At 33.6% G+C, this 13,634-nt stretch overlaps 1 protein-coding gene across 4 annotated transcripts in view; it reads right to left on the bottom strand.

Annotated features, from left to right (window-relative positions):
* Nucleotides 1–1,599: 1,599 nt before the first annotated feature.
* The window catches only part of LOC147079868 (polypeptide N-acetylgalactosaminyltransferase 35A-like), a 51,315-nt gene continuing 39,280 nt past the window's right edge, over nt 1,600–13,634 (bottom strand). For all 4 annotated transcript variants that reach the window (XM_085945225.1, XM_085945232.1, XM_085945239.1 and 1 more), the window contains 4 exons: nt 9,692–9,915; nt 8,188–8,317; nt 4,523–4,663; nt 1,600–2,878 (listed from right to left, as the gene is read on the bottom strand). In XM_085945225.1, the coding sequence (XP_085801351.1) occupies nt 2,744–2,878; nt 4,523–4,663; nt 8,188–8,317; nt 9,692–9,915 (630 nt within the window). In that variant the 3' untranslated portion in view covers nt 1,600–2,743. The remainder of the gene's footprint in view (nt 2,879–4,522; nt 4,664–8,187; nt 8,318–9,691; nt 9,916–13,634) is intronic.

Raw genomic sequence — 13,634 nt, 5'->3', positions numbered from 1 at the left:
ACTTCCCTCAACTTTCGAACATTCAACATTCGCACACATTTTCAGGAACCAATTATGTGCGAAAGTCGAGGTCCTCCTGTATTATCGTTAATTCGATGTTTCTGTATTGTTATTTTTTATATGTATTATCTGTTTTCAAAATACATATTTGAATTATATAAAATGGGTTTTTATTGTTCTCACATGATATAATTATTACAAGTGATATCCGTCGATCGCCATCAATATTTTTTTCAACTAGTCGATCCAAGAAAAAAAAAGTATGGCCATCGCTGTTATAGATCATCAATATAAGAAGAACAGCAGCTAAATATTTAAAAGATGATATACGTCGCCTGAATTTCAAGCATAACAAAATTTCTAAGGCAAAATATGCAGATCTTCTAAGTTTTTGCTCAGGAAATACTGCTATTATTAGACTTCAAGAGTACAAGGATTACTACCGCAGACTGACTCATGAATAAAAATTAATAAGTCTTCACTTTTGCATTTAGAATATTAGCAAGGATTATGTCTCGATTTATAAACTTTTCTCTATTAATTAATAATAATAATTTATCTTGTTTTATTATATTATTTTAGTACTCCTTTTCCTATTGTAATTTGGTTTGTCATAAAAAAAAGTTTAGGCATAACTATAGCTCTTTTTCTATATTCTAAAATTAGGACCTGACAAAGAGGCGTATGTGAAATCAAAGCCTTTTTTAAATCATATAGCTTTATATTAATTTAGTTACTGTGTAATAATATTAAGCCACCAACTATTAGTAAGAATTACCACCATGTTTTATTTGCCTTGATCGTTTTGTAATCAAAGCACAAATTAAAACGTTTAGTAATCGGGCAAAAATAATGGTTTTTTGGCTCTACTGCATAATAATTGAAAATGAGATACGCCTGTATGTGCCATGAGCAGCGAATTGAGTAGAAGAGTGCTGGTTTTTAATGGGAAAATCGTGAGTGAAGAATAATTAGGATTTAAATTGTTTTAGTAATACATATTCAAAAATATTGACAAATTGAATACACGCAGTATTCAACTGTCAGACTTCGGGGTCATCACAGGATTAAAAAGATTATTTCACGATGACACTAGTCATTTGATAATTTCACTTTGGTGCCAGCTAAATAGATAATCGCAGACAATATTATGTAAATACGTAATACAAAAAGGTCAATAATGATGACTTCTTAAAATACATAATTCTGAATGAGTAGGTACATATTAATCACACGTAATAATGTAGTGTAAAAAAACCCTTGTGTGCTTTGAGAATGAAACATTGAGATTACTATTCAAAATCTTAGAACCAACTTACAATAAATTTGTCTACAATGCTAAAATAACCTAACTGGCATGTAAATAGTGCTAAAACAAGACAAGTGATCTTTCATGTTATCGTTTAGTTTTGTATATCAAATAGAACACCTTCTAAAGCACATCTAGGCAAGTGTGGCACAATAAAATACATAATTTAAATCTATATAATATTGCATTATATTATGTATATCGTCATAGATTCTGGTATAAGTGCTATATGCATATTTCATCAATTTTGATATAAATTTACATTGCCGAAAACATACATTTTTTTCTTTAAAAGTTTATAATAGATGTAAACCAAAACCTCCACGTGCGACAAAAGTAAAACTTAATAAAGAAAAGATTCTACATTTAAAATTTATTTTTATTATTTTCAGGATTGCTTTACTTCCATCATATTTATATTTTATATGTGTTGGATACATGTACACTCTAGCAGGCACTAACTATTGCTGATTACTGACAAATCAATAAAAATTTTCACATACTATAAATATTAATGGATAAAATGATCAGAAATCTTATATACTGTATGAAGGCACTTCTTGGAAAACAAATGAGAAAACACCACAAAATAAAGGAACCTTTAAATTCATTCGACATTAGTGCCAGTTGGATTGACATGCCTACTACGTCTCAGATGCGTTTTTGCATGTGTTTCTCAAAATATTTAAGGAGATACATAACATTACTAATTACCACTAGACAACGATGCTGAGGGAATGTGATGTTTTTCAACCATCCAGGCAATGAGTTTCTCTTTGAATTCTTCAAATGAAATATCCTTTGATTGAACAGAGGAATATAAAAATAATTCATTGACAATAATTACGATTTGTGATTGTTAAAAAATCTTTCTTGTAACAATGTGTAACAGTCAATGGAAGAAGCGTACCAATAATCGACTAACGGTTAATTCAACGTCTGATTCAAATCCCGAGTTCAAGTCACAACAATCAAAGATTTCAATGCCAATCTATGTCGCTTAGAAGAAATATGTATTTTAAAAGACAGCATGCCTTTCCAAAGCAACAAAACTATCATCTACACTACACTACACCTCTAGTAAGCATAAATTAATGTTTCTTTCATTATTTTAATTTCACATTCCTTGTCGTCAGGTTTTTAAAAGGTTTTACTCCAATAAAATTTTGTATCAGTCTGTCAAAGATGTCTATTATGAAAATTATCTAATTATTATCTCTGAACAATACAATTTTGTGCACATATCAGTTATTGCAGTATCAATGACGATATAATAAAAATTGAGTATTGACATGTGAGATAAGTATAGAATATGTAATAAACCATGACTTGTAGCATATTGCAGAACTTCAGTCCATATTTTCAATAAATATATTATACCCAGTAAACGCCAGAGTTAAAATCTAATATAAATATTGCATTTTGTTTGAAGAATTACATACTACGTATAAAATCCCATGAGTTTCTGTTTGAGCTGGAACATATCTTCATGATAATCGGAGATCCTCTAAGTTTCTCGTCAACTGACAAGCATGTCCCCACAGCCGTATTATATATAGGGGAACCATTCTGAAACAAGTAAAAATAATATAATATTAAATATTAATAATAAAATTAAGTATGTCTGACGCTCAGGCCGATATTCATTTTCACAAAACTTTAAATCAATTTTTCGCAGTAGGTCTCTTTGCAATGACCTGACTGAAATAATATTAGAAATCAAAATAGGAATTTTATACTCTTGTGTACACTATTTTTTTGTCACAGCAAAATCACATCGAAGGGAAATTTTGGCAATAGCATGGCATTTAGGGAATCCAATCTCGGGATCCCGGACAATTTTCGATTCCTATGAATCCCAGGCATGGTCCCCACAAGGGTGGCTGACAGGGCTCCATACTGGGGGCCCGAGCTTAGGGGGGCCCGGCGTGGTGAGTCGGCCAGTTGTTAGATAAACACATACCACAAGTTCGTTATATTATAAAAAAGTGGCGTTATTTTACATGGTGATTATTAACATTTAAAAATGTGTATGATATGATGATTGATAAATGATAATTCAGGTGTATAATTTTATATTATAATTATTTTAGTATTTTCTGAATAATAAATACAGTACACTCTCAGTAATCCGCCGCTCACTTATTCAACAACTACTATAATCCGTTATTTTTACTGGTTGAAAGCACAAAATCAAGCTCTATAATCCGCCAGTATGCGTATGTCAAATTCAGTAGTCCGCCGCGTGCCAATATTATGACATACGACTCTTATGATCTGTCCGCCGTCTAACCCAGTTGCGTTGACCATTAAATTTAACCTAATTCAATAATATTATTGTTTTCTTTCAGTTAGTCCCATAGGTTAGTCTGCTGTGTATTCTAGCAACTGACGCATGTGTTTCTATTCGCTTCTTCTGCCACGTTCTTTGTTTGACAAAATAGAGTCTTCTCAAAAGCGTAAATATGACACATTAACTTTAAAACAAAAATTGGAAATTTTACAAAAGATAGATAGCGGTGCTTCATTTACTGACTAATGTACAATATTGGTTGGCCGCCCATGGTTTAAAATGTAGGAATAAACTTAGCTTATTTAATATGTATAATTTAATAAACACTTACATGATTTTGATTATAAAGAAAACCATAACATAGATGCTAGTACAAATTTTTCAATAAAAACTATTTTTACGAAATATGTAAGTACTTACCTGTTTTAATTTTTACCATATTATTTTGTATGTATGCACTTTAATCCGCCGTTTTCACTAATTAAATTATTGATTGAATGTACACAATATTAACAATAAATGTCTTAAATAGTATAGATTATACTAGACATTTTTGACTGATTTTATCAATGCTTTTTGTATATACTTATAGAAATTTAATATTAACTTTCGAAAAAAAATGGCAATCTCGGAATCGTTAAATTGAAATCTCGAAATCCCGGGATCAAAATTTTTGCTAGGGATTGGATTTCCTAATGGCAGCATATCATATCCTGGAGTGTTAGAGTACGACACATTTGGATAGAAATGTGGTAATTTGTAGAACTAAATGCTAGTCGTATTCACATAACACTTACGCCGAACCAAAGTTCTTCTTACGCCTGTTTCTGTTTTCCAAACCATTTTAAGATTTGCCATTTTTAGCCCTCCCGTTGCCAGTCAAAGATGAATAGTGTAAAATGTATTAAACATTGAGATACCTTTGCTTTATGGCGCCATTCCTGTGTCCCTGCCATTTCATGACATTTTGCCAGATACGCTAATCCATCGCCGCCGTGTTCCGACTCCAAGCAGAGCATTCGTCCCAAAACGAGTTCATGAAGTACTGTTTCATACCACATCTGTAACGAATAAAACAGGATTTTTAATTTTGGATATTAGAAAGTTTACACAGTTTTTCAATTGTTGTGCCACTCTTGTCCCGTGTGCCGCAAAATATACCCAAGTTTTACCTATAAAAAGCATAATAACATAACAGATCTTCTAACAACCCATACATGTTACAACAATTGTTAGATATGCAACTACATGGGGTCTTTATTATCCAAGTGTAATTGGGACTGAAAAAAATACCTCTTAAAGCGAATCCGCTTGAAACGGGGACGAAAATTACTTAGTAAATGGGTTTAATTGGGATATGTTTAGAAAAGAAAAATACATGTGAACAAAACAGAAATAGCGTAGAAGTGTGGGATTGACAGATTGAAAGTGACAGTTGACGACTGTAAGCTATTGCGCTGGTGTTTTTATGGTGTTTTTATAGTTTTTTTGCATTATCCTGTATATTCATAACTGCAGGGACTCATATAACGAATACTCAGATAATGAGGACCCTTTGCAGCTAGGCACAATTTAAAATGATCATTGTTTGGAACCACATCTACATATGTTTTTGTTTAGCACAATGATCAATCAACAAACTAGCGCTCTCACGTTTCGAACAACAGTGATTGCTTCGTTTCCACGCCTCCTACACAACTGTCATGTCCTGGTCGACCAATGTGAGTCGTACTTATGAACATTGTTTGCAACCACATCTACACATGTTTTTGTTTAGCACAATGATTAATCAATAAACTAGCGCTCTCACGTTTTGAACATCAGTGATTGCTTCGTTTCCATGCTTCCTACACAACTGTGTCATGTCCTGGTCGACCAATGTGAGTAGTACTTTGTTTGCAGGGTGAGTCATGTATGTAGTAAATACTGATTCAAATAATAAACATTGTTTTTAAAAAACACCCAGCAATTGTTTTCAAGATTATAAAATGGAGAAGTTAATCCCAATTTCTGTCTTCAATAGTATGGCAGATAGGGTTTGCAATACCGGTATTTCAAAATCGGTATTCAATTATTTATCAATACCGAAATACCGGTTTCAAAAGTCCAATATACCGGTATTTTCAGTATTAAGAAAGCAGACACGTTTATGTTTATCGAAAATGAATTTAATATTATTTTTTCATTACTACGAAGTGATATATTGTGTAATTATATTAAATTTAGTGTATAGGATTAATGCTGCCAAAATCCCTTAAATATACTAAATACAAAATTAAAATATTTCAAAAAAGAAAACATATTCTATGACTACTATTGATGCAACGTCGATAGTAGGTGCATCCAACAAATGTTAAATTTGAGAGAGATTTTCCTGTACCCAGACTTGTAAAAATTAGCAGTTCTAAAATATCATGATCTATACATAGGTATAATGATCAACATTATAAATGTAGGTAGGTACTTTAGGCTGCTATTAATAGTGTTTTAAATAGATTTTATATTTAGCGTTGGACTATAACGCCGTGGGTCCCAGGTTCGAATCCTGGGTCTGTAAACATATTGTTTTTCAATTTGTGTGTGTCAGGGTATGGACCTAATAGGTTGAGCAAGTGGCTGACATCCATTTCTCGTAAAAAACAAAATCTGTCAATACAACCCTCTACTCTGTGGAGGCCCATATGATCCTATTAGGATCGGACATGGTCGAAAGAAAAGAAGAAATAGATTTTAATAACTATAATTATTGATAGGTACATTTTTTCTATAATATGTTATATAAGAAATATCGGTATTGATATATTCATTCGGTATTGCAATCCCTAATGGCAGAGATTCTAATTGAGCTCTCTTATGACAGTACGAATTTTGACTACCTATTCAGTGGTGGCCAAACCGTGGCGCATTGCATCTTTGCGCCTACTTATTCTTTTTAAGTAGGCGCCATAACTGAATCCATCTTCATATTTTCAACACCTGAGTGCTCAGTTCAAGTCATTCTTCTTACTCATCAGTTTGTCCCATTTTTTTGACAGTTTACAATTGGATGTGAACAGTGTGTGTGTGTATGAGAGAGAGAGAGAGATGCAGTATTAATGCAGCTCCGGCAGCTGTAGCACCATCAGCGGGATCCACGACAGCGATCACCCTCTCGTCCAAGAAATCATTTCTGACATTGTAGATTAGTGCTCCAGAAAAGTGTGTTTTTTAAATTGGCATAAATTAATTAATTTAATTGCGTGATTGAGTTATTCCTTTTCCTCCCCTAAGTGAAGCAGATCCTACCCCTTTTTTCCAGACCCCCTTTTTTTCCCAACCCCAACCGTGAACGTAAGAAGGTAGAAAAGGTGCTTGAGTTGTATGGCGCATCTGAACTTATCTGTGAAAAAAATTGGCGCATGGTATGCAAAAGGTTGGCCACCTGAATATGAATTTTCAGCAGTAACCATAAGGTTGGCTTAATATCAAATGAGCCGTCCTAATGGCGCATCCGCTGCTTTGTCAATATCTATTGCTCTCCATTGGATAAAACATAACAGCGGATTGACCGCCGAGGTCCGCAGACGATAATTTGTCCGCCAACGGGCGGCGACTTGTCCGCGACCGCCGGCGTGTTTCTTGTGGATTTATTCGTATTTTAGTAGAACAAATTAGATCAAGCATACCAGACGTGCAAACATTATTGTAACCATGAATTGAGTTGTTGGAAGAATGTTTGATTCAGAAAAATGAATCATGGAAGCGGAAACCAAGATATCTATTTGGGATAAGAGATCAAGCGAATTTTCCAACAGATAGAAAAGAACATATGACAAATCGCTGAAGTTATGTTTCCCGATTGGTCGACACTGACAACTGAATCTGGGAAATGACCATATTCCAATCTTTTTAAATTGAAGAGAGTGAACCCAATATCTACGGAACCTCCTTTTTTCATAAAAGTAATAATGCTACAATCATTGCAGTCTCAATGAGAAACATGTTGACTTTTTGCAAGTTCACTAACAAATGGTCATATCAAGCGGTATAACCACTATTTACACATAATTTAGTAAAGATACGACCTGGCCGCAGTGGATACGCCACGTGGTTGAGCCACTTAGCCAGTCTTAGAAATACCACTCAAAACTCAAAGTGGAAGATTCCAAGATTTGAAAAACTATGTGGTTAACGCAGACTCGCTCCTCCCACTAATTGGTAATATTTTAGCGCACGGTGAAATGAAAAAAATTTTAAACCACTGCTTAATGTAATAGCTTGTCAATGATTCCAAAAACAGGCTCATGTAAACAGTGTCCAAATACACTATATACTGTTTGCACTGCCGAAACTGGAAGATACTAATAATCTTCAGTGTCATTTTTAGCTGCATTTATTCCCAGTTCACTGAATGATCAATTTAGTGGCAACAATCTGATCTAAGAACACCTGCTGTATTTTAGAATAAAATTCTAAAAGATAACCATTCAGACAATACCATGACACATCGTCTTCAGCGGCCAGTGGTGAACTGCGTTAGAAAACATCAACATACGGAATAAGACTCGCGGGCAAGAATAAAATGATAATCAGCATGATCAGTTACCTGATTTGGTGTCCGAATGCATGTTGCTAGAATTAGGCCACTTAATTTAGTTTTAATATCTTTGGCTGCTTGAATACATAAAGTTGTATTAGAGAGCTTTAACTGATAGCTATCAGTATAATTCCGTTTCCTAAAAAGTAAAAAGAAATACAATAAACATACTAAACTCATCAACGACTCACAGATAATGCTCAAATTACAATATGAAATAAAATAAATGTCACTTTGAATATATAGAGAGAAAAGTTTCTATTCTTGCCAGACCAGACTCGGCAACACTGCGACCACAGTTCCCTGGGATTACTGATGACAGTTATAAATATCCAAAAGACATTACAAACCTACAAACTTATCTAAAGAATGGCCAAAAATGGAACTACAAACTACCATAGGATGCCATTTTAAAAATGTCATTCGAATATCAGATTTTGTCTAGTTACGAACGAGTCTTGATTGGGTAGATTTAGACAGTGGCTCCCCCATCCCATTCTTCAGATAAGTTTGTAAGTCTGTACCTTATTATATTATGACATTCCCATATGTTAAATACTACAAGATTATCATAAATCTACCAAGGATTTATCCTTTTTACGCAGACGGCACAGCTATTGTGTCCTCATTAGGTGGCGAGTAGATATAATTAGCATGTTATTTCAATGTGGTAATTAAATAGTAATTAAATGCTCCGCCGCGGTGAAAAGGTTACTATGAAGCTAGATAAAAAGCAATTTGAATGTGAATGGAATTGCGATGACGGTGAATGTACTGTGATATGATTACATTTTTTTTAACAAATTGGACTTGAAAAACATATAGTTTCAGCAGGATAGCACCACCTGTAATACTGCACACGAAACACAGAAATTATTGCAGAACCTGTTTCTAAGCCATATTGGCGTTATTAACTCATTCACTGTGGACCTGTTAATTACTATTTAATTACCACATTTAACTCATTTAGTGCTGACAACGCAGCTGGCGCATTTGCATTAGTTGGCCATTAGATATAATTAGCATGATATTTAAATGTGGTAATTAATTAGTTATTATCTGGTCAGCAGTGAATGTATTTAATTAACATGCTAATAGTATCCAATGGCCATCCAATGGCAACGCACCAGTTGCATTGGACGCACGGAATGAGTTAACTGGTGTTCCAAATCGTATGATTTAACACCACTAGACTTCTTCCTTTGAGGTTTTCTTAAAACGCGGACAAGCCGGAAATGATTCCTGAGCTAAATATAATATTCAGCGTTTCTCAAACACTGAAAACATTACGGAATCGCTATGAAGTATTGCTCATAAGAATCTCTCTATTTATAGTCCAAACTTATGTTGCAGCCACACTCTTCTAGGTAAATTTCACAGTAGCATTGTTGCTACAAGATATTGTGTTTTTGGACATCATTCCACCACTGCCAGGTGCAACATTACCAAGTCACATTAACATAGGAGAAAAGGGATGAGCTTTCGTAAGATAAAAGTGTCATAATAATATTACCTTGAATGCCAAGGCTGGAATATATTTCTTTGTGGATCAGAAATGGCGTTGAGTTTTTCTTTAACCTTAGATTCGCTGTCAGAATCAAGAATTAGTTCTGGATAAATTTTATCCAAATACCATTGAAAAGACTTGCAGCCCAATTGTTTTCTCAGCTCCTGCCTTTCAGATATGTCTCCGAATTCTACTGAAGACGCACTTGGGACCTTCTTCAAGTAATTGTCCTGAAAGAGGAATTCAAGACATAACAATTTGAACCACAGTATAAGTAATTGTATACCTCAGAGCTAGTGTTTTCAGTCCAATTTACCGCAAAAAATACATAACTCTTTGATAATACATGTCTCACTTATTTTCTGCCAAACCACTTATTCTTTCATGAAATTTTTTGAGATACAAGGTTATATTATTGATTACAGTAATTAGTTATCTACAGGTATACGAACTGGGAAAAATTCTCAAAGCAATTCAAATGTTACAAAAGGTACTTAGAATAATTGGCCTCACAACTTCTAGAAATTTGCAATTCATTAAACAGTAGATTCTTTCAATTTATTTTTCAAGCCTTGGGGCCTGTACTGACTTTAATCCTTTCTTCTCTATAGTAAATCTAGCCCTGAAAGATTAGATAGAAATTAACTTTTCCGGGAGTAAATTAATTAATATTGGCCCACGCTATGGGGAGTGAGTTTTTTTTAGTGTAAGTACATAGGTATTATGATGTTAGAAATGTTTTAAAAATAGTAAAAAAACACTCACGTTTTTAAGATTTTATCGTAAAAAACCCGGTTGCGTACCCAAGGGTAACTAACCATTAATTGACAGAAAAACATTCGAATTTTTTTCACAATAACTGTTAATAACTTAACACTATTTATTATAAAACTAAAAATAAATTAATGGTGTTTCGATAATGGCGTTATTTTTCCAGTATTTTTTTATGCATTTTTTTCCAACCAAGCTCATTAAAATAATAGGGGCCAGAAAAACACGCATTTCTTCCGCCGTCTTGTTCACCCACTTTTTCATTTTCGACATCATAGGTGATTTCTAGGATGAAGCCGTTGCATATTTGTTTCCGAGACTATTGTGTTGACAATACCTTCCGTAAAAAAGAGCTAAAAACGGTCCAGCTCAAGGTACCTAAGTACCTAATCCCTTTCTACATTTATATTCCCTTTCATACCGGACTGAAAATCATCGAAATCGTGAAATGTTGGAGTGAAGGTTGCGTTATTCCACGTCCTTGGTTCTTCCCGCCTGCGTTTAGCACTTGGTTGGATTTCTGGCTCCTCGTCATCAGAAGAAGAATCATAAAATTCCATCGATATATCATCAATATTCTTGATATTCTCTTCATTGTCACAGTTCATTAAAAGTTCGTCTTTGTCTCTTTGGAAATCCATTTTAGGAATATAGATCGACACAAATAAAAAACACCACTAGGTACCTATATCAAATGTCAACACAGTAAAACGTCTAAAAATCGTGGGAAAAGTAAGGGAAAACACAATAAGAAAACTTCAAATCACATTATAATACAGTAAGACAAAGTAAAACTTCGAAAAATCGCGAGAAAAGTATAAAAACACAACATAAAAACTTGAGATCGCATTAAAATACCATAAAACCTCTAAAAATCGCAGGAAAATAAGGTATGAGAAAACGCAATGTAAAAACTTCAAATTACATTAAAATACAGCAAACCGCAGTAAAATCGCGAGAAAAGTATTAAAACACAACATAAAAACTTGAGATCGCATTAAATTACCGTAAAACACAAGTAAACCTTCTAAAAATCATGTGAAACGTATGATAAATTGCGCGCGTGCAAATCTAATCTATTGTTTGCGAGTCATTTGTACTTGTCAGATCTGGTAGGTATGACGTCATATCGATGCCACGTGACATACGAAAAAGTAGAATTCTACAGTTTGTAAAGTTGAAATCTGTTTTGAAATGGTATAAAAATACACCCAAGTGTCCATAGATGGCGTTGCAATTATACTTGAAGCATAGACACACACTACAGTGCGAAATCTTTACGGTGATAGGCGGCAGGGAGAACTACATCCCCTCCTCTCGCGTTTCAGTACTTTCAATACTTTGAAATCGAAAACCATAGACAAGATACGACACGAGCGCCGCCGCCAGGTCTCACGTTAAAGATTTCGCAGTCTACTATAGGGGAGACAGGTGGGTTGACACAATTTTTACATGTTTGGTCATAACTTGAAAAATGTACTTTTTGGATAGCATATTATTTCATCCTTTACTTGCATTAAAAAGCAATACAGTAGCAATTCATTACTTATTAGTAAAAACCCACCTAGTACCGAGGTAAGTTGAAACAGGAAGTAAGGTGAGTTGAAACATTAAATTTTACATAGATTTACATCATAATACAAGGCTTTTTAACGAAAAAACTGTTTTAATTATTTTTCTGCACTTCTTTGACATCCATTAACGTAGTACATAAATCAATTAACCCATTCACTGCGGACCTTTTAATATTTAATTACCACATTTAAATAACATGGTAATTATATCTAATGGCCATCTGATGGGCAAAACACCAGTTGCGTTGGACGCAGTGAATGGGTTAACATAAAGTCAATTCTATAAAACAATCAACAATTTAATCAAAATTTATTTCTAGTTCAAGTTAAATTATGGTCTAGCATAGTATACCAACACCTAAATGAGTTGCCTGCACTACCACAAAAATCTGATACCAGAATACCTACATGTTTAATGACCATCTCGCATAATATAAATTGTATGTAATATTCATAGCCGAGGTGAGTTGAAACATTAGCTGGCCATACACAGCGAGGTTGAGTAACAGGTTGAAACTGCCAGTTAACACATAATAGCGGCGATACAGTTATCTTTGGTAGATATATCTGCTGCACCCATAGACAAACAGTCTTCGACCGCCAGATGACCCCGCCAGGCTCAATCTGCCAGCGACCCCCCACTCCCGTGTTTTTGTAAAACTGTTGGATTTTCGACTCGCCGAAAGTTTTCGGGTGACGTTAGATGTGGGTGACGTAAAGTAGAAGATACCTCACGGTACACTACGGCTGTGTTGATTGTTATAAAATATAAATATTTTTGTATCATACAAATTCATTTATTCATTCATTAATCAGATCACAAATATATTTTATTTAATGTTACGAGGGTAAAACAAAGTTATATTTATTTATGTCAACATTTTATTTTATACAATAATAATATAAATGTTTACAATTTTAGAGAGCATTATAAATATTAAGCTATTGTGAAAATAGACTAATAACTTGAGTATTCAAATTTAATTTTTTGTATGTAGTGAATATTACAAATTATTAATTTAAGGCGTTCACAACATAAATTACTATACCTAATCGTGTAAATAAAATTTACATATATCTATCATATATCAGGATTATCCTTTAATGATGAATATGGACAAACTCACAGACAACAAAAAAGAAAAATGTTTTTTGATGAAAACAAAGAAGTCGGACATGAATTTACAACTAGATAAATAATTCATTTTACGTCATATGTGATAATACCAAGACAGAACTATCGCAAAGAAAACAAACATATGAAAGAGTTATAGAGCCTTTTCGAATATTTTTTGATTGGAATCTATCAATGGAAGAACAAAAGAACATGATAAAAAAGTTAATAGATATTTACAAAGAGGTCATTGATGTTTGTACTTTTGTAGATGAATTTGACCATTTTTTAATATTTCTTAAAGAAAACAAGGACACTATTAAAACCACACCAGACATCTATCGAGCCGCCAAAGAAATGTCTTGCACATTCCCAAATGTAGAAATATTATTGAATTAACTTTTTTTAACAATCCCCTTATCTAATGCGTCAGTCAGGTGAAAGATCGTTTTCTGTTTTAAAGCGTGTAAAAAATTATTTGAGAAGTACT

The sequence above is a fragment of the Rhyacophila brunnea genome, unplaced genomic scaffold (genome assembly GCF_057557595.1).
Source record: "Rhyacophila brunnea isolate RB1 unplaced genomic scaffold, BYU_Rbru_1.0 scaffold_1, whole genome shotgun sequence".
NCBI classification, from domain to species: domain Eukaryota; kingdom Metazoa; phylum Arthropoda; class Insecta; order Trichoptera; family Rhyacophilidae; genus Rhyacophila; species Rhyacophila brunnea.
The sequence above is the reverse complement of the archived record's forward strand: the minus strand, read 5'-3'. Positions and strand labels throughout refer to the sequence as shown.